Source organism: Tenrec ecaudatus, chromosome 15 (assembly GCF_050624435.1).
Source record: "Tenrec ecaudatus isolate mTenEca1 chromosome 15, mTenEca1.hap1, whole genome shotgun sequence".
Lineage (NCBI taxonomy): Eukaryota > Metazoa > Chordata > Mammalia > Afrosoricida > Tenrecidae > Tenrec > Tenrec ecaudatus.
The window spans coordinates 71,481,317-71,506,478 of record NC_134544.1 but is presented as its reverse complement, the minus strand read 5'-3'; the positions used below and the strand labels follow the sequence as shown (position 1 = coordinate 71,506,478).

Below are 25,162 nucleotides of genomic sequence, written 5' to 3'. Positions count from 1 at the left end.
GAAAGGATCAACAGAATTGACAGACCACTGTTGAATCTGTCCAAGGATAGGAAAGGGCAAGCATCCATAGCCAGGATGAGGGATAACACAGGGGTAATTACAACAGACCCAAATGAGATTAAGCGGATAATCAAAAACACTATGAAAGTCTGTATTCTAAAGAATTCAGAAAAGAGGAAGACAAGGATAGATACTTGAAAAAACAGTCCATCCCTACATTATCTCACACAGAGGTCAAGAATGTCAACAAATCTATTGCAAAAAAAATAGAGGGTCATCAAGAAGCTACACAAAAATAGCCTCTGAGCCAGAAGGCGTCACAGCAGAATTCTACCAAGAATTCAAGGAAGAGTTGACTCAGATTCCCCACAAAGTATTCCAAAGCATAGAAAACGGTGGCAAACTCCCAAACTCATTCTACGAAGCCAGCATAACTTTGATACTCAAACAGGGCAAAGACCCCAGAGGTATAGAGAATTACAGACCAATACCTCCAATGAACATAGATGTAAAAATCATTAACAAAGTAATAACCAATAGAATACAAAAGTATATAAAACATATTACCTACATTGACTAGGTAGGATTCATGCCAGGGATGCAGGGATGATTTAACATTAAAAAATCCATCAAAATTATACACCACATCGAGAAGAAAAATGATGAAAAAATATATGATAATATGCATAGATACAGAAAAAGCATTTGACAACACGCAACATCCATTCCTAATTAAAACACTCACGAAGATAGGAATGGAAGGTAAATTCCTCAAGCAGGTACAAGCTATCTACGAAATGCCAACAGGCAACATCATAGTTAATACAGAAAAGACAAAAACAATTCCACTGAAAAAGGGTACAAGACAAGGATACCCCTTGTCCCCATTTCTATTCAATATTCTACTGGAGGTTCTAGCTAACAACATAAGGCAGCAGAAGGATATCACAGGGATCCAAATGGCAGTGAAGGAGTGAAACCATCTATTTTAAGATGATATTGTATATTGAAAACCCCAAAAGCTCCACAATGGGAGTAATTACAGCAATAGAGGAATATAGAAGAGTGGCAGGATACGATATCTACAAAGAGAAGTTGGTATGTTTGCTATGCACATCGGACGGAACCATGGAAGAAAGCATCAAGAAAGCAGCACCCTTCACAGTAGCCAAGAACAAACTGAAATATCCAGGAATATATTCAACAAAAATCCTAAAGACCTATACAAGGAAATTTACAGGATCCTACTACAGGAAACCAAAAGCAAACAAATGGAAGAATATCCCATGCTCTTGGATTGGAAGGCTCAACATAGTAAAGATGGGGCCGGCCATACAAGCTCAATGCTGTTCTGATTCAGATACCAACAACCTTCTTCAAAGAATTGGAAAAACTGATCACCAAGTTCATATGGAGAGGGAAGAAGCCCAGAATTAGCAGAGAACTCTAGAAGGACAAAGTTGGAGGATTCACCTTATCTGACTTTAATACTTATTACACAGCTACAGTGATCAAAGCAGTGTGGTACTGGCACAATGACAGATACTCACACCAGTGGAAAAGAATACAAAGCCCAGGAATAAAACCATCAGCATATAGACAACTGAACTTCAATATGGGTCCCAAAACCATCAAGTGGGAAGGGGATGCCCTTTATAACAAGTGGTGCTGGAAACAATGGATATCCACATGTAGAAAAATGAAAATAGACGTTTACCTCACCCCATGAAAAATAAACTCAAGGGGGATCACAGACCTAGAAGTAAAACCCCAAACCATCAGGATCATCAAGGAGGGAATCGGGATACACCTAAGATCATTGACCCAGGGAAGTCATAGGTTCACTGCAATAGGGAAGGGTACACACACAGGTGAACCGGAAATCAACAAATGAGACTTAATAAGAATAAAACCCCTGTGTGCCTCGAAACTTGGCCAAGAGGGTGACAAGACTACCCACAGACTGGAAGAGGATTTTTAGTAATGACACATTGGACAAAGAACTCATTACTAAAATCTTTAACACCCTCATGGCCTGCAAAAGGAGGAAAACAGTTAACCCCTAACATCATTACAGGTACAGTAGGCACAATTGTACAGCGATAAGTAAAGATCATAGCAAAGTTATAGAGAGCATGAGAGATAGAAGTATTGTAATAAATGGAGTAACACATGATTCATAGTAGCATGCTCACCTCAGCCCCACTTGATGGTCCACGTGGAGGGAGAGAGAGATCTTTAATGCTAGCCCAGGCATTTTATATTCTCCAGGGACATGCAAGCCCCCTAATTACAGGTGAGTACAAATGTCACAGAAATGGGGTGTGTTATAGTTAATACAGCAATGAGAGGGGGTAGTCTAGGAACATACATGCAATAGTAAGAGGAGGGATTGGGGGTATACATGTGATAAGATGGGCGGATAACTTAACTTTGATGTCACACTCAGTTTGGCCTGTTCCCTGACTCAACTGATAGAGATCATTATAGGTAGGGTGAGAACACTTGGTTGCAGGCCTCAGGGAGGAATCGTTTATTGTCCCCAGTAGCAGGGAGGAAGGTTTGCCATATAGTCTGGTGTCTAACTGCCCTAGAGGCCTATCCTGTAGTCTGGTGAATAACTGCCCTAGTGGCCTACCCTGTAGTCTGGTGACTAACTGCCATCAGGGCGGATGTCTGTAAGCCTCTGACCTCTCTCAACACCTAAGGAAGAGGGTAAAATAACTGAAAAGAACTTTCACTAGGGAGGAGACCCATGTGGCCAACAACCATATGAAAAACTGGTCCCAGTCGTTAGGCATAAGAGAAATGCAAATTAAAACAACCATGAGATACCACCTACCACCGTGAGGCTAGCTCAAATCAGAAAATCAGAGAGCAACAAGTGTTGGAGGGGTTGTGGTGAAATAGGAATCCTCCTCTACTGCTGGGGGTCACGTAGATATGCACAGCCACTGTGGAAAGCAATCTGCAGATACTTAAAGACAATGGAAATTGATCTACTTTATGACCCAGTCATCCTTCTACTGGGCATATACCCAGAGGAGGTAACAAATAAAACATGACCAGTCATCTGCAATGCAATGTTTATTGCGGCACAATTCACAATCGCAAAGATTTGGAAACAGCCTAAGTTTCCAGGGGATTAGTAAACTCTAGCACAAAGCACGGATGATCACATGGAACACGTCGTTTCATAGGAAGAGTTGGAAGGAATCACGTTAAGCGAGGTAAGCCAATGTCAAAAGGACAGGTATAACACGAGTCCCCTGAGGTAAGGAATACAAGAACAGACACTTATCTCGCAAATCACAGGAGGCATCACAGCTAGTCAGGGGGAGGTCAGACAAAACCCAGGGAGGTAATATATGAGTCCAACATAAAGAAGGGGAAAAGGGGAAGGCGGAAGGAGAATGGCGGTGGGGAGAAACCGAGATGATGATATGGGGGGAACAAGGCACTAAGCCACCCAGGAAGAGAGGATTGGTTGTGTCCCCATGCACCAAACCAGGGGGGCAATGTAACAGGTGGAGGAATCCATAAAAAGACTGGTCTATAGGGCCGGCCCCAATCAGAACCAGCCTGACCACCACAGAAGGGTGTGCATAGAGAATAACATTAGACCTTCTGGTGAGAGAAAGGAACTGACCTACCATACCCAGAAGGAAGCAGAAGCAAATAGACGGGGAGTGGTGCAAACCGTGGCCCACCAAACCCTGAGGACAATAGCCCCGCTCAGGGCAGCCAATGCCCAGAGAGGACCATATGCCCGGCCACACGACATCCCACACTGACCCATAGCCATATAGGGGGCAACACTGGAGGCACAGTGTGGGATTTGTGCCCGAGCTGACCCCACCAACCAAGGGTGTGCAACAGAACAGCAATGGGAGCAGAGCAAGTAAGACCCAAGGGAAAATAAATAGACTCGCCCAGGGTGTGGTACCCCATCAGACTAGACAGGAAAACACGCCTAAATGGCAACAAACAGAACTTGAACTATTTACAGGCTTTTCTTTCCTGTTTTTTTTTTTTTTTTGCAAGTCATTGGATTTTCTGTATTGCTGCAGTCATTGTTTTTATGTGTCACTTTGTTTAGTGCAGTATTGTTTTTATGTGCATATTATCTCTACACATCAATCTAGATAAGCTAGGATGGATAAACAATCTGGAGAAGAAAACAATGCTAAAGATGTTCCAAGGAACCTGGGAGAGAAGGTGGGGCAAAGGAAGTGGTGTTAACCAACCCAGGGACAAGAGAACAAGAGATCCAAATCAGTGGTTCATAATTGGTGCTTCAAAACTAGTGGCAAGGAGGGTTTGGGAGGCCTGATAGGGAGTGATCAAGAGCAATGTAATCGAGAATTACTTAAATGAAAATGAAGGCTGAGCATGATAGTGGGACAAGACCAAAGTAAAAAGAGAGAGCGCAAAGAACTAGGAGGCAAAGGGCATTTGTAGAGGCCTAAATACAGGCATTTAGATATGTAAACATATTTATAAATGATGATGGGGAAATAGATCTATGTGCATGTATTTACAGGTTTAGTATAAAGGTAGGAGATGGACATTGGGCCTCCACTCAAGTAGCCCCTCGATACAAGAACACTTTGTTCTATTATGATGATGCTCACTTGTCTGACATGAGCAGTAAAGACAAATGTGTGCACAAGCAAGTGTGGTGAAGAAAGCTGATAGTGCCAGGCTATCAAAAGATATAGCGTCTGGGGTCTTAATGGCTTGAAGGTAAGCAAGCAGCCACCTAACTCAGAAGCAACAAACTCACATGGAAGAAGCACACCAGCCTGTGTGATCACGAGATGTTAAAGTGATCAGGTATCAGACATTGAAGAACAAAAAAGCATCATTTTGTTCTCACCTTCCCCATATGAAGGCTGAAGACAAACGTGTGCATAAGAAAGTGTGGTGACAAATCCACCCAAGGGGAGGGTATTGTTTATATCTCCACTGGGAAAGTGGGACCAGACTTCAACCCAGTGCAGCAAGGTCTGAATGCAATATCCCAGCGTGGAGTAGGGAACCAGTGGAGAGGTCTGGGAGGCTGGCCCCTTCACCATAAATTAAGAGTATTCTGCCCCTCTCCCGAAAAGAATTTGTTCCAAAGGACATCATTGACTCTGCAGCTCCGGGAGATGGACATATCTGATCAGAGCACATGGGAGCAGATGAAGGGGCAGGAGGAGAGAGTGGAACACAGCCTGGTCCACCAGGCCGTGAGGATGATGTTCCCGAGTAGAGCAGCCAGTCCACAGAAAGAACAACATGGCTGGCCCTACTATGAGACATGATGACCCTCAGTGACTGAGGGCGATACAGGGGACAGCACCAGAGACACAGTGTGGGAATTGCACCTGACCTGATCCCACCACACCGAGGCAAAGCACTGGGGGAGTGAAGCGGAACCGCAAGGGAATGGAGTGGCAAGGTCCCCAGGGAATGCTGAAAGTGGACTTTGGGGCCAGGGCGTGTTGCCCCAACAGACTGCACTGGAAAATGCTCCTAAGGGCCAGCAAATGATCCCTGAACTAACTACAAGCTTTTCTTTTGTGAAGTGTTTTGTTTTGCTCTTTGTCAGTGGTTTGTCTTTGTTGTTTTGTTGTCTGGTTGTATACTATTGCTTTGTTTTCCTCTGTCTTGTTTTCGTGCATGTTAGTGTCTCCACAGGTCTGTCTGAATAGGACAGGCTGGATGAACTATCTGGAGGAAAAACAATGGGACTGACAGTTCCGGGGGGGATTTGGGGTGGGGGTGGGGTAAGGAAGTGATGTCAACAAACACAGGGACAAGGGAACAACATGGGACCCAAAATGGTAGACAGAGGGGAGTGACAGGCCTGGTGGGGAATGATCAAGGGTAAGGTTGCGTAGAGAAGAGGTATAGCTGTAGCCCAGGTGGTGACGGAGCATGGTAGTAGGGCAGGAGGAAAGTCAAGGGAGATAGAGGAAAGAGCTAGGAGTCAAAGGGCATTTATGGAGGTCTAGACAAAGACATGTACATGCAAATATATATATGAGGATGGGGAAATAGATCTATGTGTCTATATTTATAGGTTAAGTATTAAGGTGGTGGAAGGACCTTGGGCATCTACTCAAACAATCCCTGAATGCATGAATACTTTCTTTTATTAAATTGGAACTCTATGATCCTCACTCTCCCGACACAACTGCTGAAGCCAAAGTGGGTAAACAAGTAAATGTGTTGAAGAAAGCTGATGGTGCCCGGCTATCAAAAGAGATAGTGACTGGGGTCTTAAAGGCTTGAAGATAAACAAGCGGCCATCTAGCTCAGAAGCAACAAAGCCCACATGGAAGAACACACCAGCCTGTGTGATCGAGTGGTCCCGAAGGGATCAGTTATCAGGCATCAAAGAACAAAAAATCATATCAATGGTGCACACCTCCATGATAGGGTCGCTGAACACAAATGGGTGCATGAGCAAATGTGGTGAAGAAAGCTGATGGTGCCCGGCTATCAAGAGATAGTGTCTGGGGTCTTAAAAGCTTGAAGGTGAACAAGCGGCCATCTAGCTCAGAAGCAAAAAAAAGCCCACATGGAAGAAGCACACTAGCCAGTGTGATCACGAGGTGCCAAAGGGACCAGGTATAAGGCATCATGCAAAAAAAAGATATATGTATATATATATATATATATATATATATATATATATATATATATATATATATATCTCATATTGAATGAAGGGTGAAGGGGGAAGTGCAGAGTGGAGACCCAAGGCCCAAGTGTCGGCTACTGGAGATCCCCTCATAGAGGGGTTTAGGAGAGGAGATGGGTCAGTCAGGGTGCGAGGTAGTACCAATGAAGAACACAGCTTTCCCCCAGATCCTGGATGCTTCCCCCCCAACTACCATAATCCGAATTCTACCTTGCAGGACTGGATAGGGCAGAGGTTGTACACTGGTGCATATGAGGGCTGGAGGCACAGGGAATCCAGGGTGGATGATACCTTCAGGACCAAGGGTGTGAGGGGCTATGCTGGGAGAGTGGAGGGTGAGTGGTTTAGAAAGGGGGAACTGATTACAAGGATCCACATGTGACCTCCTCCCTGGGAGATAGACAGCAGAGAAGGGGGGAAGGAAGACTCTGGATAGGGCAATATATGACAAAATAACAATGTATAAATTATCAAGGGCACATGAGGGAGGGGGGGTGGGGATGAAGGGGGGGAAAAAAAGAGGACCTGATGCAAAGGGCTTAATTGGAAAGCAAATGCTTTGAGAATGATTGGGGAAGGGAATGTGTGGATGTGCTTTATACAATTGATGTATGTATATGAATGGATTGTGATAAGAGTTGTATGAGCCCCTAATAAAATGATTAAAAAAAATGAAAGTGTGGTGAAGGGTGATGGGGACCAGCTATCGAGAGCTATAGTATCTGGGATATTAAAGGCTTGAAGGTAAACAAGCGGCCATCTAGCCCAGAAGTAACAAAACCCATATGGAAGTAGCACACCTGCCTGTGTGATCACAAGGTGTTGCAGGGATCAGGTATCAAACACCAAAGAACAAAAAAAGCCTATCACTGTGAATAAGGGAAAGTGTGGAGTGGGGACCCAAGACCCAGTGTAGGCAACTGGCCATCCCTAAGGAGATGAGCCAGTTATGGTACAGTGTAACATTCATGAAACACACATCTTTCCTCTAGTTCTTAAATGCTTCCGCTCCCCCATCCGCAGCTCCCACCCCCAGCAATATGATCCCAATTCTAACTTACAATCCTGGCTAGACCAGAGGATGCACACTGGTGCAGATAGGAAATGGAAACACAAGGAATCCAAGACACATGATCCCTTCAGGACCAGTACTGAGTGGTAATACCAGAGGTTGGAGGGAAGGTGGCGTAGAAAGGGGGAACCGAATACAAGGATCTGCATATAACCTCCACCCTTGGGGATGGACAACAAAAAAGTGGGTGATGGGAGACTTTAGGCATTGTAAGATATGATAAAATAAAAATTTATATATTACCAGGGTTCGTAAGGGAGGGGGAAATGGGGAGGATGGGGACAAATGAGGGAGCTGATACCAAGGGCTCAAGTAGAAAGCAAATTTTTTGAGAATGATGAGGGCAACATGTGCTTGACACAGTGGATTTGTATACGTATTGTGATAAGAGTTGTACAAGCCCCCAATAAAATTATTTAAATAACAAAAAAGACTGAGAGCCCACGAATTGGTAATTTTTTTTTAACCAATGACACACTGGAAAAAGAGCTAGTTACAAAAATATACAAAACTCTGTATTCCCTGTGTTTCCAGTTACCACCTGTATCAGTGTACAACCACCGGTTCAACCAGATTTTCAATGTAGAACTGGGATCATGATAGTTGGATGTATGTATGGATTGTGATAAGCATTGTATGAGCCCCCAATAAAATGATTTTTAAAATATATCCTTAAATATATATATATATATATATACAGAACTCTACAACATATCAATAAGAAAACAAGACCCAACGAAAAAAATGGGACAAACATATGAACAGACAGTTCACCAAAAATGAGGTACCTATGATTAACATATAAAAAATGCTCACAATCACTAGCCTTCAGGAAAACCACAATGAGATAGCACTTAAGTCCTACAATGCCAGCCCAAACCAAAGAAGCAAAACAACAAATGCTGGAGAGGATCTGGAGGAATTGGGATTCATATATACTGCTGGAAGACATAAATGCATAGAGCCATCATGGAAAACAATGTGGCACTCCTTAAAACAACCAGAACATGAAATCCCATATATCCAGCAATACCAAGATTAGGCATCATGGAATTCATAGAAATATATTTTTAAAATCAACAAAGTAAAAGAGATAAAGCTCAATCGAAGAGAAATATTAAAAACTACAATAGATTTTAAATGGGTCAAAAAGTATCTCAAAGGATAAAGGGTTATATTTTAACTTAACTGCATCTGCAATAACCTACCTTCCAAAGAATGCTGCATGAGAGCAAGGCTATTCGCATCTCTATTCTATGGCCACAGTATTTCTCCAGTTAATGTAGTTAACATGGGTCAAAAGAGAGATCAAATGTAAAATCAGATATTGGTCTTGATATCAATGCACATATGCACACAGCATCAGTCATTAGGCTTTCCCAGTCTCTGTATTCGTAGGATTTCCTACAGGATTTCCACTAAAGTCATACAATGTGGCAGACATTTCGTTCAGCCTTTCTAGGCAGTTTGTGCATCAGCTTAGCCTGAGCTTTGCGGAACATCAAAGAAAATGTAATTGGATACTGGAGGCACTGTCAGTCACTAAATGCATACGCACTGCCACATTCCCTGTATTCATGTGGTTTCTCTGCTGTACAAATCCTCTATTGTCACATGACACCATTTGGGCTAAAGGCCAGCCAACCAGGACTACATTGGTTAAAATCCTAATGTAGTTTACTGACACACTGAGAGAAACCAAGGAGGGTATTTGCAAAGTCACTATATTGCCAGAGCTTTCCTTGTCATTGAGATCACTGGTAATGTGATGTCACCTGACTTCCTGTGGAGAGCTTTTCCATCTTGATTGAACTTAAGGTTTTTAAACTTTGTGTATTTGTCAAGAAGACTGAGAAACACAGGTAAAAGTTTGTTACCCACACTCATTACAGCTACATGGTAACTATCCTACATGAAATCATTGATGAGACATGAGCTCTTAATTTTTTAAAACTTTATGATTTAAAACTTTACAGAGTAAATTGGTTTCAACAATTCATACATTAATGGCAATCCCCAAGACATACCAGCATTCTTCCCACTTCAGCCCTCCTTGTTTTTATATTATTTATCCTTCTTTCCTACCACTTCTTGCTTTCAAGAGTTCTTATCCATAAGCAAACGCTGTTCTTTTTATTTAGTATGGTTGATTGTTCTAAGGAGTATACCTCAGATGTTAATCTTCCCCTCCTAGCTTATAGATTGTTGGGTTGAAAGCTGAGTCAGAGGCGTGAGTACAGGTCCAAGACTGAAGAGTCGCTGAAGTCCATAATTTGGGGATTCCAAGTCTCCATCAGAACAGTGATCTATTTTAGGATTTTGGTTTGTTCTTTCTTCTCCCACTCAACTCAGTACCCTCTTTTGTGATCACTTTCAGAGTAATTAGTAGTGGAAGATGGGCACCATCTAGTTCTTCTTGTCTCAGGGTTGTAGAGGCTGAGGTTTGCTGTGGTCAATTCATCTTCAGGATGAATTGTTCCCACACATCTTCTATTTCTTTTATTCTTATTTTATGGTACTACTCTGCTGTCTGGGGAGGGAGGGTAAACAAAGAGCATGCAAGTGTGGCAGGCACAACTGGCATCTGGGTGGTTACTATACTGGTTGGTACATCTGTGATCAAGAAACACCAGGTTCAGCTCTCTTTTGGGCACTGAAAGAGCAATGAGGTACCCATGCACTGTGGAAGTCTGGAAGGTCATCTGCCCCCAAAATGGTGGGCCATGTTAGTAGAGGGACATCAACACAGAACATGGATACCCATATGGTAAATCACAACTGTTTCCACACATGGCCCAGGGCAAACTCTAGCACCTCTTCCTTTGTTTTGAAGGTTTTGTTATACTAACTCCAATGAAAGGTTTTCTTGTTGAGAATTTTCTCGTGTTTAATGAGACCTGACTTCCACAAAGAAGATGTTCCATATTTAATTCATGCAAAGGGCTTCTTTCATTTGTGAAATCTCTGATGTGCTGTAAGGCATCACGGCTGGGTGAAAGCTTTACCACACTCAACACATAAAATGTTTTTCTCCGGTATGATTCCACAGATGAGTTTTGAATAAAGCCTTTGCCACCTTCACTATATACATGGGTTTTCTCTCTCTCCAGGATAAGTTTGCTGATTAACAATGAGCTTATTCTTCCTGAGAAAGGATTTGCCACATTCACCACATACATGGAGTTTAGATCCTGTATGAAATCTCCAATATGCTAGTAAGGTATGGTTTATGGCTAACAGCTTTACCAAACTCAATACATACATAGGGTTTATCTCCTGTATAAATTCATAGATGTGGGAAACAGAAAGCTTTCTCCCAAATCATCTCCCCCAAACATGTTAAGACTTAGGACACTGCTTACAGCTAATGGTAAATGATTGTCAAGTTACCTCCCTGAAGGCAGTCAGCTGTCAGACTACTGTCTGGTCCCACCACAAGTAGGGTCCACTCCCTGCTGTTAAGAACGATGGGCAACTTCTCCCTAAAGGTTTTCAGCCATCACTTTGATCCCTGCAGGGTGGGTTTACACCCTACTGATAATGGTTTCTATTGTGATCCAGAGAACAGGTCAAACTGGATCAGTGAAATCCAAAATTAGGATGCCATCCTGAACCTAGGATCCACCCATCTTGTCACCCAATCCCTCCTCTTCCTATTGCGTATATATCCCTATATCACACCCCCCCCCACCCCACCCATTACGGTATTAACTATAGAACAACGCTTTCTTGTGACATGTCTTCCCCTGTAATTGGGGAGTTGCACATCCCCAGAGAATATAAAAGCCTTGGTTAGCAATAAATCTATCTCCACGTGGACTACCAAGTGAGGCTGAGGTGAGCATGCTAACATGAAATGCGTCCGACTCCATTATTTCAATTTCTCTTCTATCTCTCATGCTCTCTATAACTTTATCATAATCTTTACTTATTATCATTGTCCAATTGCGGCTACGGGACCTATGATGATGTGTTAGGGGCTGGTTTCCCTCACACATAAATTTTGAGATTTCCTTTCTGAATGAAACTTGTGCCATATTCACTACATTCTCGGGGTTTCTCTCCTGTATGAGTTCCCTGATAAACGCTGAGGTCCTTCTTCCTGATAAAGCCTTTTCCACCTTCATCGCATCCATTGGACTTCTCTCCAGTATGAGGTAACTGATGTTAAGTGAGGGAATTCTTCCTGATAAAGGCTTTTCCACATTCATCACATACTGGGTTTTCTCTAGAGCAGGGGTGTCTAAATTAAAATGAACAACTTTGATTTTGTGATTTCACTCATCTTCAGTAGTTAAAGCGTTAATGAAGGAATTAGGTGTACAGCATAGCCTTGATCTTCCCTAAGTGCTATTTCCTTCATAATAATTTTTCTATTTACATTTTATTTCAGATTTTACCTTAGGGGCCACACGTGGCTTACAGGCCACCAGTTTGACAACCCTCCTGTAGAATATGAGATCGCTGATGAACAGTGATGTCTTCCTTCCAAATAAAGGCTTTGCCACATTAATTACATACATAGGGTTTCTCTCCAGTATGAATTCGCTGATGGTAAATGAGAGAAGTCTTCCCGATAAAAGCTTTTCCACATTCACCACATTCATAGGGTTTCTCTCCAGTATGAGTTCGCTGATGATAAATGAGAGCAGTTTTCCCAGTAAAGGCTTTGCCACATTCATCACATACATAGGGTTTCTCTCCAGTATGCGTTCGCTGATGGTAAGTGAGGGCACTCTTGCTGATAAAGGCTTTGCCACATTTATCACATACATGGGTTTTTTCTCCAGTATGAGTTCGCTGATGATAAGTGAGAGCAGTCTTGCCGATAAAGGCTTTGCCACATTTATCACATACATGGGATTTTTCTCCAGTATGAGTTCGCTGATGATAAGTGAGAGCAGTCTTCCCAGTTAAGGCTTTGCCACATTGATCACATACATAGGGTTTCTCTCCAGTATGAGTTCTCTGATGAAGAGTGAGCCTGCTCTTCCAGTTGAAGGCTTTTCCACATTTATCGCATACATAGGGTTTCTCTCCAGTATGAGTTCGCTGATGATAAAGGAGAGCAGGTTTCCCAATAAATATTTTTCCACATTCATCACATACATAGGGTTTCTCTCCAGTATGAGTTCGCTGATGAACAGTGAGCTCGTTCTTCCAGTTAAAGGTTTTTCCACATTCACCACATACATGGGGTTTTTCTCCTGTATGAGTTCGTAGATGAGTTTTCAGATGTATTTTCTGAATGAAGCCTTTGCCACATTCACCACATACATGGGGCTTCTCTCCAGTATGAGTTTGTAGATGAGCTTTAAAATGTATTTTCTGAATGAAGCCTTTGCCACATGCACCACATACATAGGGTTTCTCTCCAGTATGAGTTCGCTGATGAAGAGTGAGCCCATTCTTCCAGTGAAAGGCTTTTCCACATTCATCACATACATAGGGTCTCTCTCCAGTATGAGTTCGCTGATGAACAGTGAGCTTGTACTTCCAGAGAAAGGCTTTTCCACATTCATCACATACATGGGGTTTTTCTCCTGTATGAGTCCGTAGATTTGTTTTGAGATGTGTTTTCTGAATGAAGCCTTTCCCATATTCATTACATACATGGAGTTTCTCTGCAGTATGAGTTTGCTGATGAGCAGTGAGATCACTCTTCCTGGTGAAGTCTTTCCCACATTCACTGCATACATAGGGCATCCCTGCCCCATGAGTTTCACGATATCCCTTGAGGTAGGATTTACTGTGATAAGTTTTGTCACATTCCAAGCATTTATATAGCTTTTTTCTTTCATGAGCTTTTTGATAAAATTCATTGAGTTTGAACATTTTATTGAATTCTTGCCCACAACGACTGCATTCATAGGTCTTATCTGGTTTATCAATGATCTCATGCTCATAGAGCAAAGACTCCTTGATGAAGGCTGTCCCACATTTATCACCTGTGTGTGGTTTCTCAATTTCATCAGATTCCTGGTGTTGAATCCACTGTGACTTCAGAAGCCTGGATTGTTCACACTCAGGAAATTTCATTTCATTAAAAAATTGCTCTTGTTCAATGTGCAGGAAAGTTTCCTCATCTTGCTTGAGCACAAATGACTTCTGTGTTTTGTTGCTTCTGTCCTGATTTAATTTCAGAATCATTAAATCTGATTTAACAATTCTTTCATATAAACTGAACATCTCATAAGTTTCCTTTGGTAGGAAATTATTTTTGTGCTGATAAACAGTACTTTCCAATGTATTAAATTTATAGCATTGTTCCATTCTGTCCATGTATCTTTCACATTGCAAGTGCTCAAGCAAATGATCATTATCTTTCTGGATATCTATAAAAGAACAGAAAATTGACTTTTCAACAACTTGATTTACAATGGACCCCTTAAAATATGCATTGACACAAAGTAGATCTTTAGTAATAACCCTCTTGTATGAATATAAATAAACACTATGCTTAATGCTTATTGTCCATTGGATGAAATAAAATTGTGTAAATAATCCAAATGTTAAAAATAGTTCTTGTAGAAATCAGGGTTGATATGAAAGTGATGCATGGATACAGATTAGGTATTTGCTTAAAGAGGTACATGAAAATATACAACAAATGTACTAGAAGGAACAAATTGAAACCAATAGACTGAAGGTGTGATAAGGCTTGTTAGTTCCAATTGGTAGAGGTTAGATGTATTCATTTCATCAACCTTTACTGAAAGACAACTAAATACTAGATAAAGTAGTGAATGTGAAAAATGCCAAATGTTCTACTTGGGAGAAACGCATTTTTACAGGTATATAGGAAAGGTATTATGGTACAGAAACATATTCTTAATGTTTATGGAGTCTGTATTCTAGCTTACACCACTTATCTTACAGTGTTGTTCTGTGGTGGCTTGCAAGTTGTTTTGATGCCAGAAGCAATGCCACCCAGTATTTCAAATACAAGCAGGATCACCCATAGTAGACAGGTCTTAGTAGACTCTCCAGAAATAGGGATTGGGGGAAGACATAGTGATCTACTTCTGGAACATGCAGCCCTCAGATTTAATGGCAATGAAATAACAATGAACAAGTACTAAATCCTCAAAGTACAGTCAACAATAATGATGCAGATAGAAGAAGAGCTTTGGGAACCTTCAGTACTTGACATGACATGATTGAAAAGGAAAAAAAAATAGCTGTAAACATCCTCTAATAATTGGAAAATGGCATACATGAAAATCATGAAAAATTTGCAAGTTGTCAAAACAAAATGGAATGTTAAAAGATTGATAGTTTACGCATTATTCAAATTTAGTAGACCGGTACTGGCTATTTTTAATTAGATAATCAGGTGGTTTATAAAGTTGAGATTGACAAATTCAAGAAGATTGGCATCATATTCATTATCCAAAAGCACATTGAAAGATCTTCCCTGAAGGATTGGTTTGTCAGTGGTAGGCAAGACCACTTACTACCAGTGTTATTTAGATTTGTGCGCCAATTAAAGCAAACATAAAGTGAGGGATCCAGCCCCAATGTGGAATGGGCCCTTAGTAATTGCATATGCAATTAAAGAAGATAGAGCAGACAGCAAAAACGGTAGAGTTGCCTCATCTCTGGTGCCGGAATAAGAGCGCCAGGACGTTTAACAGTGAGTTCATATGGTAGCGAGGTATGCAAACCTCCAGAAGGCAAGACACAACATAACAGACAAGTGTGAATGTGGGAATAACCTGAATTTTTATTATAATCTGCCGAGAACACTTCCAACCATGGGCCTTGACAAAGTCAGTTCATGAAGGAGCATTTAAAGAAGGCTCCACCAAGGAAGGTCCCTTCAGCGAACCCCGTGAACCCTTTGGAATTATTAGCCTGATATCATTATTGAAAATTGTAGCTGCTGTCTGGTTCCTGATAATTTTGATCACTTACCCTTTTAGGAAACAACAGATGTCAACTGAGGAATATTCCCCAGAAGTTGAGGTTACTTCCCTTCCTATGGTTTGGAAAGATCCATGTCCTGACTGCGAGCAAAGTGTATTGTATAATAAAACTAGAAACTGGATGCCAGAAACCCCACTTAAGGAATTTATGTTCGATCCTGAGCAGGCTGAGCTAGTGCAACCAAAACTCACAGAAATCTCAGAGGCTCTTTTGGAAGCTTCTGTGTAAGACTTTAAAAAAATTATCATCCTCTTCCCACAGTTTTTCCCTTTCCTTATATTGGTTACAGCATAGGGGTTAAAATACGGCATCCCCCTCCAGGAAATAACCCAAAGAGAAATAGAGCACCTGACCCTGATTTACCTTATACAGGGGCTTGTAATGAAAATGGCATAAGAATGGTTAACAAAGAAGGTGAACAAGTTCATTTTAGTAGTTTAAGTTTTATGGAAAGGTTAGCAAGAGGAAGGCCCCGTGGTGTTTGAAGTCCACGGAAACAAAGCTACCTATTGTGAGGCAACGCATATCTTGGTACAGAAAGACTTTTGGGAGTTTAATTTATGGGAACTTGGTGGAAAAGAAAGAACAAGAAATGAAAACCCTAGAGGAACAGCCCAAGAAGGAACATAAAGAACAGCCAAAGCCTGTCAAGTAATTTTTGAAAATGAAATGTATTAATGCTTTAATGATTTCATAGTTAGAACAATGCACCCTAGTTGGATGAAGTGTGCTCAGTTATTGTTAGAAGGTTTATGTCTATCACCCTTGTAGTTGAGAAAGTTGTAGTTTCAAGATGTACTAATTTTTAACCAAGAATCACGATGTGATTTATGTAACTTGTCATGGTCTTGTGGCCTGAAAATTTCCTGATGAATGATCTCAGGCCATAAGCTTTAAGGCAAGAAAAAGAATATATATGCTGAAGCTTTGCATGAATAAAATTGTAACAGTCACCCGTGACCTTTGAGTCGTGTGGTTTCTGTCTCCTCGCCCACCGGCCATTACCCACCTTGAGGGACCCCCGGACCTTGCTGCAGATAGACTGCAAAAATAATCGTTTTATTAGGGGTTCATACAACTCTTATCATAATCCATACATACATCAACTGTGTAAAGCACATTTGTGCATTCAGTGCCCTTATCATACTCAAAACATTTGCTCTCCACTTAAGCCCCTGGAATCAGGTCCTCATTTTTCCCCTCCCTTCCCGCTCCCCCCTCCCTCATGAACCCTTGATAAATTATAAATTATTATTTTGTCATATCTTGCCTGTCCAACATCTCCCTTCACTCACTTTTCTGTTGTCCGTCCCCCATGGAGGAGGTCACATGTGGATCCTTTTAATCGGTTCCCCCTTTAAAGCCCACCCTCCCTCTATGCTCCCAGTATCTCCACTCATACCACTGGTCCTGAAGGGATCATCCACCCTGGATTCCATGTGTTTCTGGTTCCTATCTGTACCAGTGTACACCGTCTGTCCAAGCCAGACATACAAGGTAGAATTCAGATCAAGAGAGTGTGGGAGGAGGAAGCATTTAGGAACTAGAGGAAAGTTGTATTTTTCATCGTTGCTACATCACACACTGTCTGGCTGATCACCTCCCGAAGACCCCTCTGCAAGGGGATATCCAGTGGTCTAATAATGGGCTTTGGGTCTCCACTTCGCACTCCCTCCCTTATTCACTCTGGTAAGATTTTTTGTTCTGATGATGCCTGATACATGATCCCTTCAACACCTTGTGATAACACAGGCTGGTGTGCTTCTTCCATGTGGGCTTTGTTGCTTCTAAGCTAGATGGCCGCTTGTTTACCTTCAAGCCTTTAAGACCCCAGATGCTACATCTTTTGATAGCTAGGCACCATCAGCTTTCTTAGCCACATTGACTTATGCATCCATTTGTCTTCAGATCATATCATGGAGGTGAGCACACAATGATATGATTTTTTGTTCTTTGATGCCTAATAACTGATCGCTTCGGCATCTCGTGATCACACAGGCTGGTGTGCTTCTTCCATGTGGGCTTTGTTGCTTCGAGTTAGATGGCCACTAGTTTACCTTGAAGCCTTTAAGACCCCAGATGCTATATCTTTTGGTAGCTGGTCACCATCAGCTTTCATCACCACATTTGTTTATTCACCCGCTTTGTCTTCAGTGGTTGTGTCGGGAAGGTGAGCATGATAGAAGAAAATATTTTTTCATTCAGGACCTGAATTCTTTTAGAATACTTCATGAAAAGTATCAGGATGTGGGAAGGTGAGGGCCAAGAAGAATGGTGCAGACAAATTATTTATTCTCAGAATGAAGGAAGACTGCAAAGCCTGGTATCTAGGTGGAGAGGCATTCACACTTGTAAGCTGGAAGAGTCCCAGTTACATTCTCCTAATTAAAAATCATCCCCACAATATCCTCTCATTATAGTGTTACCTTAATGATACCTCATACCAGCACATGGCTAATTACTATCTGCCAGTAGCTTTAACTACAAAAGCAGATGTGTTGTTATTGTTCGCCCTGCTAAGGAGACAGTTACTCTACTCCACCTGCCCTCAACACTGGTCTTAAATTGCTCATCCAATTATTTCAGGCATCCCAGATTAAAGATCCTGCCTACCTTGTTAGGTAGGTAGGTGTCTGTGAGGTGGGGAGGGGGGCTGCATGCCCTGAGATTACATAAATTAGTGAAAAATACAAAGTCTTTTTATTGCTGCCCTTCAATTACACAACATTTTATGATACATTCAGAGGGCATTTAAGAGACAAAGGGATAGTTGATTCCTTGAGTGACAGCAACAAAGGGAAGCTGATTGTTTTTATAGCTAGGCAACTTTTAGCTGAGTAGCAAGAAGTCAGCTGCCTGTAGGAGCTGTACACTAACATCTTACTGGAGGGCAGTTGTGGGGAAAACTCTATCTGGGGATTGTGCATTTCAGCTCTAGCTTTATCCTTGGGGCTTGAGAAGGTTTTCTTCTAACACTAGTACTGGTCTTCCATGCTCTGTGGTCAGGAGTATAGAGATAAGGCTGCTTTCATCCAGGTTCTGTTTTCCACAATAAAGAAATTGAGGGTGGAGGAGGAAGAGGATAAAGTGGAGCCAATACCAAGGAATTTAAGAACAAAACGTTTCAAACTGTGGCAGCAATTGTATAGTACTCCTCCATGTAATTGAACTATGGGATGTTATGATATCTATAAGAGCTCCCAACAAAATATTGAAAAACATATATATTGAAAATTTCACATGAGTTTTGCAGCCTGATATTGATCAACCATACAATCATATACAGTGATGAATGTAAAATTTCTGGAAAGTATCAGTAATTGGAAAATGTAACAGTAGTGACAGGACATACAAGTTTACTGATAAAATTTTGAGACTAATGATGAATTCATACCAAATTTCTTATTAAGCACCAGAAATGGAAACTATACATATGGATCTTTCGGAATGGAACAAATGAAAATCAAATCAACCACATCTATAGAAAGAAATGGTGGAAAAGCTCATTAGTCAAAACATGCCTAGGGGTTAACTGTCGAACGGATCAATTGCTCAAATCCAAGTAAAAGCAAGGAAAAGTAGCTAGATCACAGAGCTGAGAGACTACGTAAAAATAAACTTGAGGAATAAAAGACTGATGACTGAAGACTAGTGACTGAGACCAGATGAGATGTGGGATGACACGAAAGACATCTTACATATGGAAGCCAAAAGGCTACTCAAAAGACAGAAAAGAGAGCAATGTTGAATATATTACTCATTTTTTGAATAACAGCAATAAAATCTATTGGAATATACTGCAAAAATGTTCTTTAGAAGCAGCAAAGGTCATCGTTCGTGTATTGGAACCTGTTAAGAAGGGGTGGGCCTAAGGAAGGCACACTGCATACTAAGGAATACACAGCAGACATGTGCACAATGAAAAAAAAAAACATGCCCTTTCCACTTCCAAAATTATTGGAGGAACAGACAACTTTAAAAAATCTTACAGGTAGAAAAAAATTTAAGGTATAGTACTAAAATATACTTTAAGCTGATAATTTTTTTGCTAGGAAGATAATTTTAGATACCTGAAAATAACAGAAGTCATAAACGTGTTTCACCAAAAGGAGTAAAATATGGAGAAACATGTCTGTTAAAGAATTCCAACAGAGAAGGCAATTTGACCATCTCTATAAGAAAACAGAAAGAACTTATATCACCTGCATGAAGAAAATTTTAAAAGAACAGGACAACAAATGAGAAAATGGACACCAAAACCTTTAGAGAAACTCCAAGGGGGGAAGCTAAGGAAGCACAAAGGAGACCTGTTTATGGTGGGAGTTCAAGATCCAAGATGGTGCTGCATACTGCAAAGGGAAATCCATTCTTACCCAGTAGGGGAGGAATGTGCTGTGCTCAGAGGACAGTCACAAATTCAGAATTCTCTGTTTGGAGATTGTCTAGCAAGATGGATTTTCATAGTAAAGTGGAAGCATGCAAAAGAGGAAATTTCAGAATGTTAAAGAAAGAAACTTATTCAAGCAAACATATAATAGTGTAAAACAAGTAAATGGAAATTTAATTTCATAAGAGCTACATGTCTACTTTACTCAACATCTAGAAGAATTCAAAGAAGTGTGCAATTTTATGCATTTTCTGACACCTATTATACATGTGAGCCTTCTACCAGTTGAATCAACTCGCCCAGTCAAATTGCCTTAAGGTATTTTGACCATGCATCTGAAAAAATTCCACTATAGCTTGTTTCTAATACCGAACACATTTCTCTTATTCCAATTGAGAGAAAGCTTCTGAGGTGACACTAGATAACCTGTTTATGAAAAATTACAGCATCTTAGTCACACTAAAATTAACCTAAAGTTTGTAAAGCCCGAAGAATGTTGTATTTCTAGGAAAATAATGTTCAAAGGAACAAAGTAAATAGTGTTTTCTCAAGGGTAGAAGGCCTAACCCACTAATCTTGGACCAGAGAATGCAATGAGAATCTATCGCTTTAAGAACACCACAGACACAGCAAGGATTTAAACACTTAAGATAGTAAAAGTCAATGACAGAGCCAATGACTTGAGAATTCTCCTCACCAATGGAAACCAGGTTGCGATAGTTCTCCAACATCACATCCTGATATAGTGTCTTCTGAGCAGGGTTCAGGAGCTGCCATTCCTCCCAGGTGAACTTTACAGCCACATCATTGAATGTCAGTGATTCCTGTAGTAAGAGGAGTCTATTTAATGGTGTATTTTCCATTTGAAGATTTAAAAATATATATCTTACAGTAAAGAAATCAAAACAGTAATAAAAACTAACTGAGGACTTGGTAGAAAATATTTGACCTTATTTCTATATTCGCAACCATCAGCCCAGAAAACTAGCCCAATTTTCAGAAAGATCTCCATTGTTCTGAGAAATAAATGTTTTCAAATACACATTCTCTAGGCCAGCTAATGTGCCCCCACCCCCTACAATAATTCTCCATTAAGGAGCAGTCTTAAAGAAGGTACCATAATAGATTAATCATTTCTGTACGGGGCTACTTCACAATGCCTGAAGGTTATCTGTAGATCAGAGCAATCAGGTTCTATAGCCGGCCCAACATAAATGTAGTAAATGCCTGGGGAGGGGCCCAACATAAATGTAGTAAATGCCTGGGGAGGGCTCAGGGCGGGTTTGCAGTCAAGTAGCACTAGCTCAAGATGGTAACTCACACTTTCCTTATTTATACTGTTACCCGCTGATGCTATTACCCATTGACTATGCATATGCTGACGGCATGACATGCACGCCTTATGGAAAGATCTGTAAGTTCCACTATATGTACATCCATTGGAAAATACATTCACGCTCAGTCCTGACCTGGGAAGAGAGTCCCTGTGTCCTACTGTCTGCTCTCTGTCTTTTAATATTTGTCACAATTGCAATGTCACTCCAGAGGATCACTTTTCGAGTGTTGGGGACCTCCATGCCCCAAAATAATGCACCCACTCATAACATTAGAATTTTGAGTTCCAGTGAAATTGCTCAGCGTTATACTCCCACAAAGTAGATAAACACCTGTTTATTATGAAATGGAATTAGGGCTTCTACTGGTATCACCATTATAAGAGGCTCGGAACCTTCAGTGGCAATAAGTATCAGGAACATTTCAGATGGGGGAGGTCAAACATACCTCAGCTCTCCAACATTTTTTGTCAACTCTTACACAAGTCATTCCTCTCACATGACTCTTTGTCTCAATTCTAGGTCTAGTAATCTGCTGCTGTGGCCACACAAAACTCAATAGAACAAAGTGTCTATTCATGAACAAGGTTCAACTTGGGATCAGGAACAAGCAGCTTTAACCAGAACCAAGATCAGAATGTTCACGGGCAATATCTCCCTTCCTGAGTGCAGAACAACTTTCTAAGTTATTAAAGGCCACTTTAGGACAAGCTCCTCTTGACAACCCTAAGACAAATTCTTCTCAGCCACCTTCAGACCGTATTGCCTTAATTTTAATTGCAAGGTCCTCTTGAACCTGCCATCTTTCACCACATGCTCTGCAAGGGCCACTCGTAGTTTTGTTGGGTGGACCTCTGGAGCCCTCCTTACCTTGCCTAGGCAGGGAAGGTGGTAGGTTAACCCAAGAAGCCATCATATCAAGAGGGAGAGAGAGAACTGCAGGCATAGTTTAAGAAGAGAGAGAGACATTTCCTGTCATCTGACTTGTTGATTTGGTTTTGTTAGCCCCTGTAGCCACACAGTTCAGAATGAACCCATGGATTAGGGATTTGCAGCTTCCAGAAATTCATGAGCCATTTCCTTGAATGACAACTGCAAGCCGCCTGTGTGAGCTAACTGGACAGCTCAATACACTCACTCTATGAGTCAACAGCTTGCTGCCTGACCTTCCCATTTGGGTTCCTCAGTCCCTGCAACCTATTATCTGACCAGATTCAACAACTTCACTTTGTGAGGCAGTGGACTGTGGTCTGACCTGGTGAGCTGGTTCATTAGCCTTTGCAAACACATGGATGAGGAGAACCTTACAGATTGATCCCTGACCTCTACACTGATTAGGGACTCACCAGCTTCCACATCATAAAGAGGGATTTATTTACTTGATGACTATTTAGTTTTGTAAAATGCTGGAGAGCAAATCATGGACCATCTTGAACCTCTACTTCATAGGGACCGGTCTACTGCTGCTCCTGCAAAATGAACCATAGTATTCACAGATCAAGAGCTGTGTAATGGAGATAAAGACAAGGGCAGATGGGACACAGTGAGAGAGCCAATGGTGACAGGTCCAGAAAGGACCTTTCAGCCAAGAAAGTGGCAGTCAAGATCAACAAGAGGATATCCCAAAGAAGTTGAGAGGATGCTATAAAGATGGAATTAAGAAATGAACCAACCTATAGAAGGAAAAATGTCTGACAGAGGACAGGGAAAACAGGCCTGCCCTGAAGAAGAGCAAATGTGCTTACATGATTCTTTAATATGAAAGCCAATGTGTAGCCTATTGATTCTGATATCAAATTACACCCTGTTATCTGTGACTCTGAAGTGTAATTAGCCCATGGCAACTGCAAAAAAAATTACTGAGCTGAGTAGGAGAGGGCTGTGGCAAAGATACTGGTGTCATAACTGGAAATCTACTGGAGGGTACAGGTCTGTCTAAGCTCTGCCTCATACAAATCCAAGCTGATGTTGATTCTCTCTCCTGCTTCCATAGTGCGAGGAGGTGAGCTGCTGTCAACCATTTTTAAACCACTACTGCTACAGGGTCCATGTTAGAAGCATTGATGAGAATGCTGCTGTTTGGGAGATTATCTAATATATAACCTTCAGAAAGAAGCTTTAAAGGAACTTACCCAAACAAAATCCCATGGAATAGTGAAAGTGAACTCTCCTAAAAAAGTGATTTTATTTCTCCTTAAAAATTATGCATAGTATATCATTTGAATGCTTCTCAGGAGCTGGCCATAGAATAATAAACTATGAGTTGGAAGATAATGTCATCCAAAGAATCCTCACTGATATATTATGTTCAATGTCAATAGTTTATGTTAATCCTATGATCAATATACTCCTAAACTTCTCCAGCCAAATATTGAAGTCAGAGTCAAAGTTTATCTCTAACTTCTAGTATTTCAAATCTCCACTTTTCCAATGAACTGAATCAGTATTACACAGGCTCCTACAATTCCAGTAGGAAATACAGAAAAGGATAAAACACATCAAAATCACCTGAGCTTTGGGCATTTTCTCTGATCCTTATAACACTGCCGGCAACTGGGATGCTCTGTTTATTTTATCTGGATCAGCTAATGATGCTCACAAATTTCAATCTCTCATGAGGACATCCCCAAAATAATAATACCAGGCGCTTCTTCCTCCTTCCTCTAAGCTGCTGGTGATGCACCATCTGCAAGCTGATGGGAGAATACAATGTGAGTAACACATAACCTGTAGGTCCAGATGCTGTTCTTTCCCTCTTTTTTTTTTTCAGCGCCACGTGGGTTTATTTGTACAACAAACAGCACAAGAAGACACCAGCGCCATGCAGGCAGCAGCCCAGGGCTCACACCAGTCCCTCTCGCCCTCACAAAGAACTCTACTTTGTGGGAGCCTGGGGGCCTTTGGGAGCTTGAGCTGGGGCAGGGGCGCCTTTGGGAGCTTTTGCTGGTGTCGTGGCCTTGGCTGGAGCATCAGCTTTGCTTTGTGCCTTGGCCTTGGGCCGGCAGAGCCTCAGACCCTTGGCAATACGTGCACGAGCCCACTTGCCAAGCTTGGGGTGGGCAATGTAGGCCAGTCCGCTGAGCTTGCGGTTGACGCCCATTGGGATCTTGGCCTTGACCTCTGTGGGCTTCACAAGATCCTTGATGGCCTCAGCGCGAGCAGCCGCAGCCTTGGCGTTGTTGGCCTGCATTTTCTTCAGGCCCTTCTTGTTGTGCTTCCTGGCGAAGCGCATGTTCCTCAGGAACTTGGGGTCCACCCCCTTAAGAGATTCGTATCGTTGTGACCGGGGTTTTTTGATGCCGTTTCTGTGCCATTTCCGGGATTGGTTGTACGTGGTGTGGTTCTTGGATTTGGCCATGTCTGCACCGACGCCTGCAGCTCCCGGAACGCCAGGGACCGGAAGAGAGAGAGAAAGTCGCGGTGCAGCCCGTTCTTTCCCTCTTAACACACAAAGTTCCCAATACTGTTAATGGTCCCCTCAATGAGTATTGGGAAGCATGCTTATAACATGAGCAAAAAAATATAAAACTCATTAATTTTAAAACATGTGAATAAAAGATTACTTTATAACAAATAGAGATTGGGCAATCAAATATAAATGTCAGAAAGAAGAAACAAAACATTTGAATCCCTACCTCACAGCACACAGAATTATCAATTCCTTACTGTGTGACTCTCAAGGAGAATAACAAATGAATCTTTAAGATAAATATGTTAATTAAAGCATCTGGAAACATTTTAAATGG

The 25,162-nt window shown here is 41.5% G+C and overlaps 1 protein-coding gene across 1 annotated transcript; it reads right to left on the bottom strand.

Annotated features, from left to right (window-relative positions):
• Positions 1-12,185: 12,185 nt before the first annotated feature.
• Positions 12,186-24,774, bottom strand: LOC142427504 (uncharacterized). The gene is given in 2 exon segments (XM_075532744.1): positions 12,186-13,776; positions 24,605-24,774. Coding segments are annotated over 2 exon segments (1,761 nt in total).
• Between the last annotated feature and the right edge of the window lie 388 nt (positions 24,775-25,162).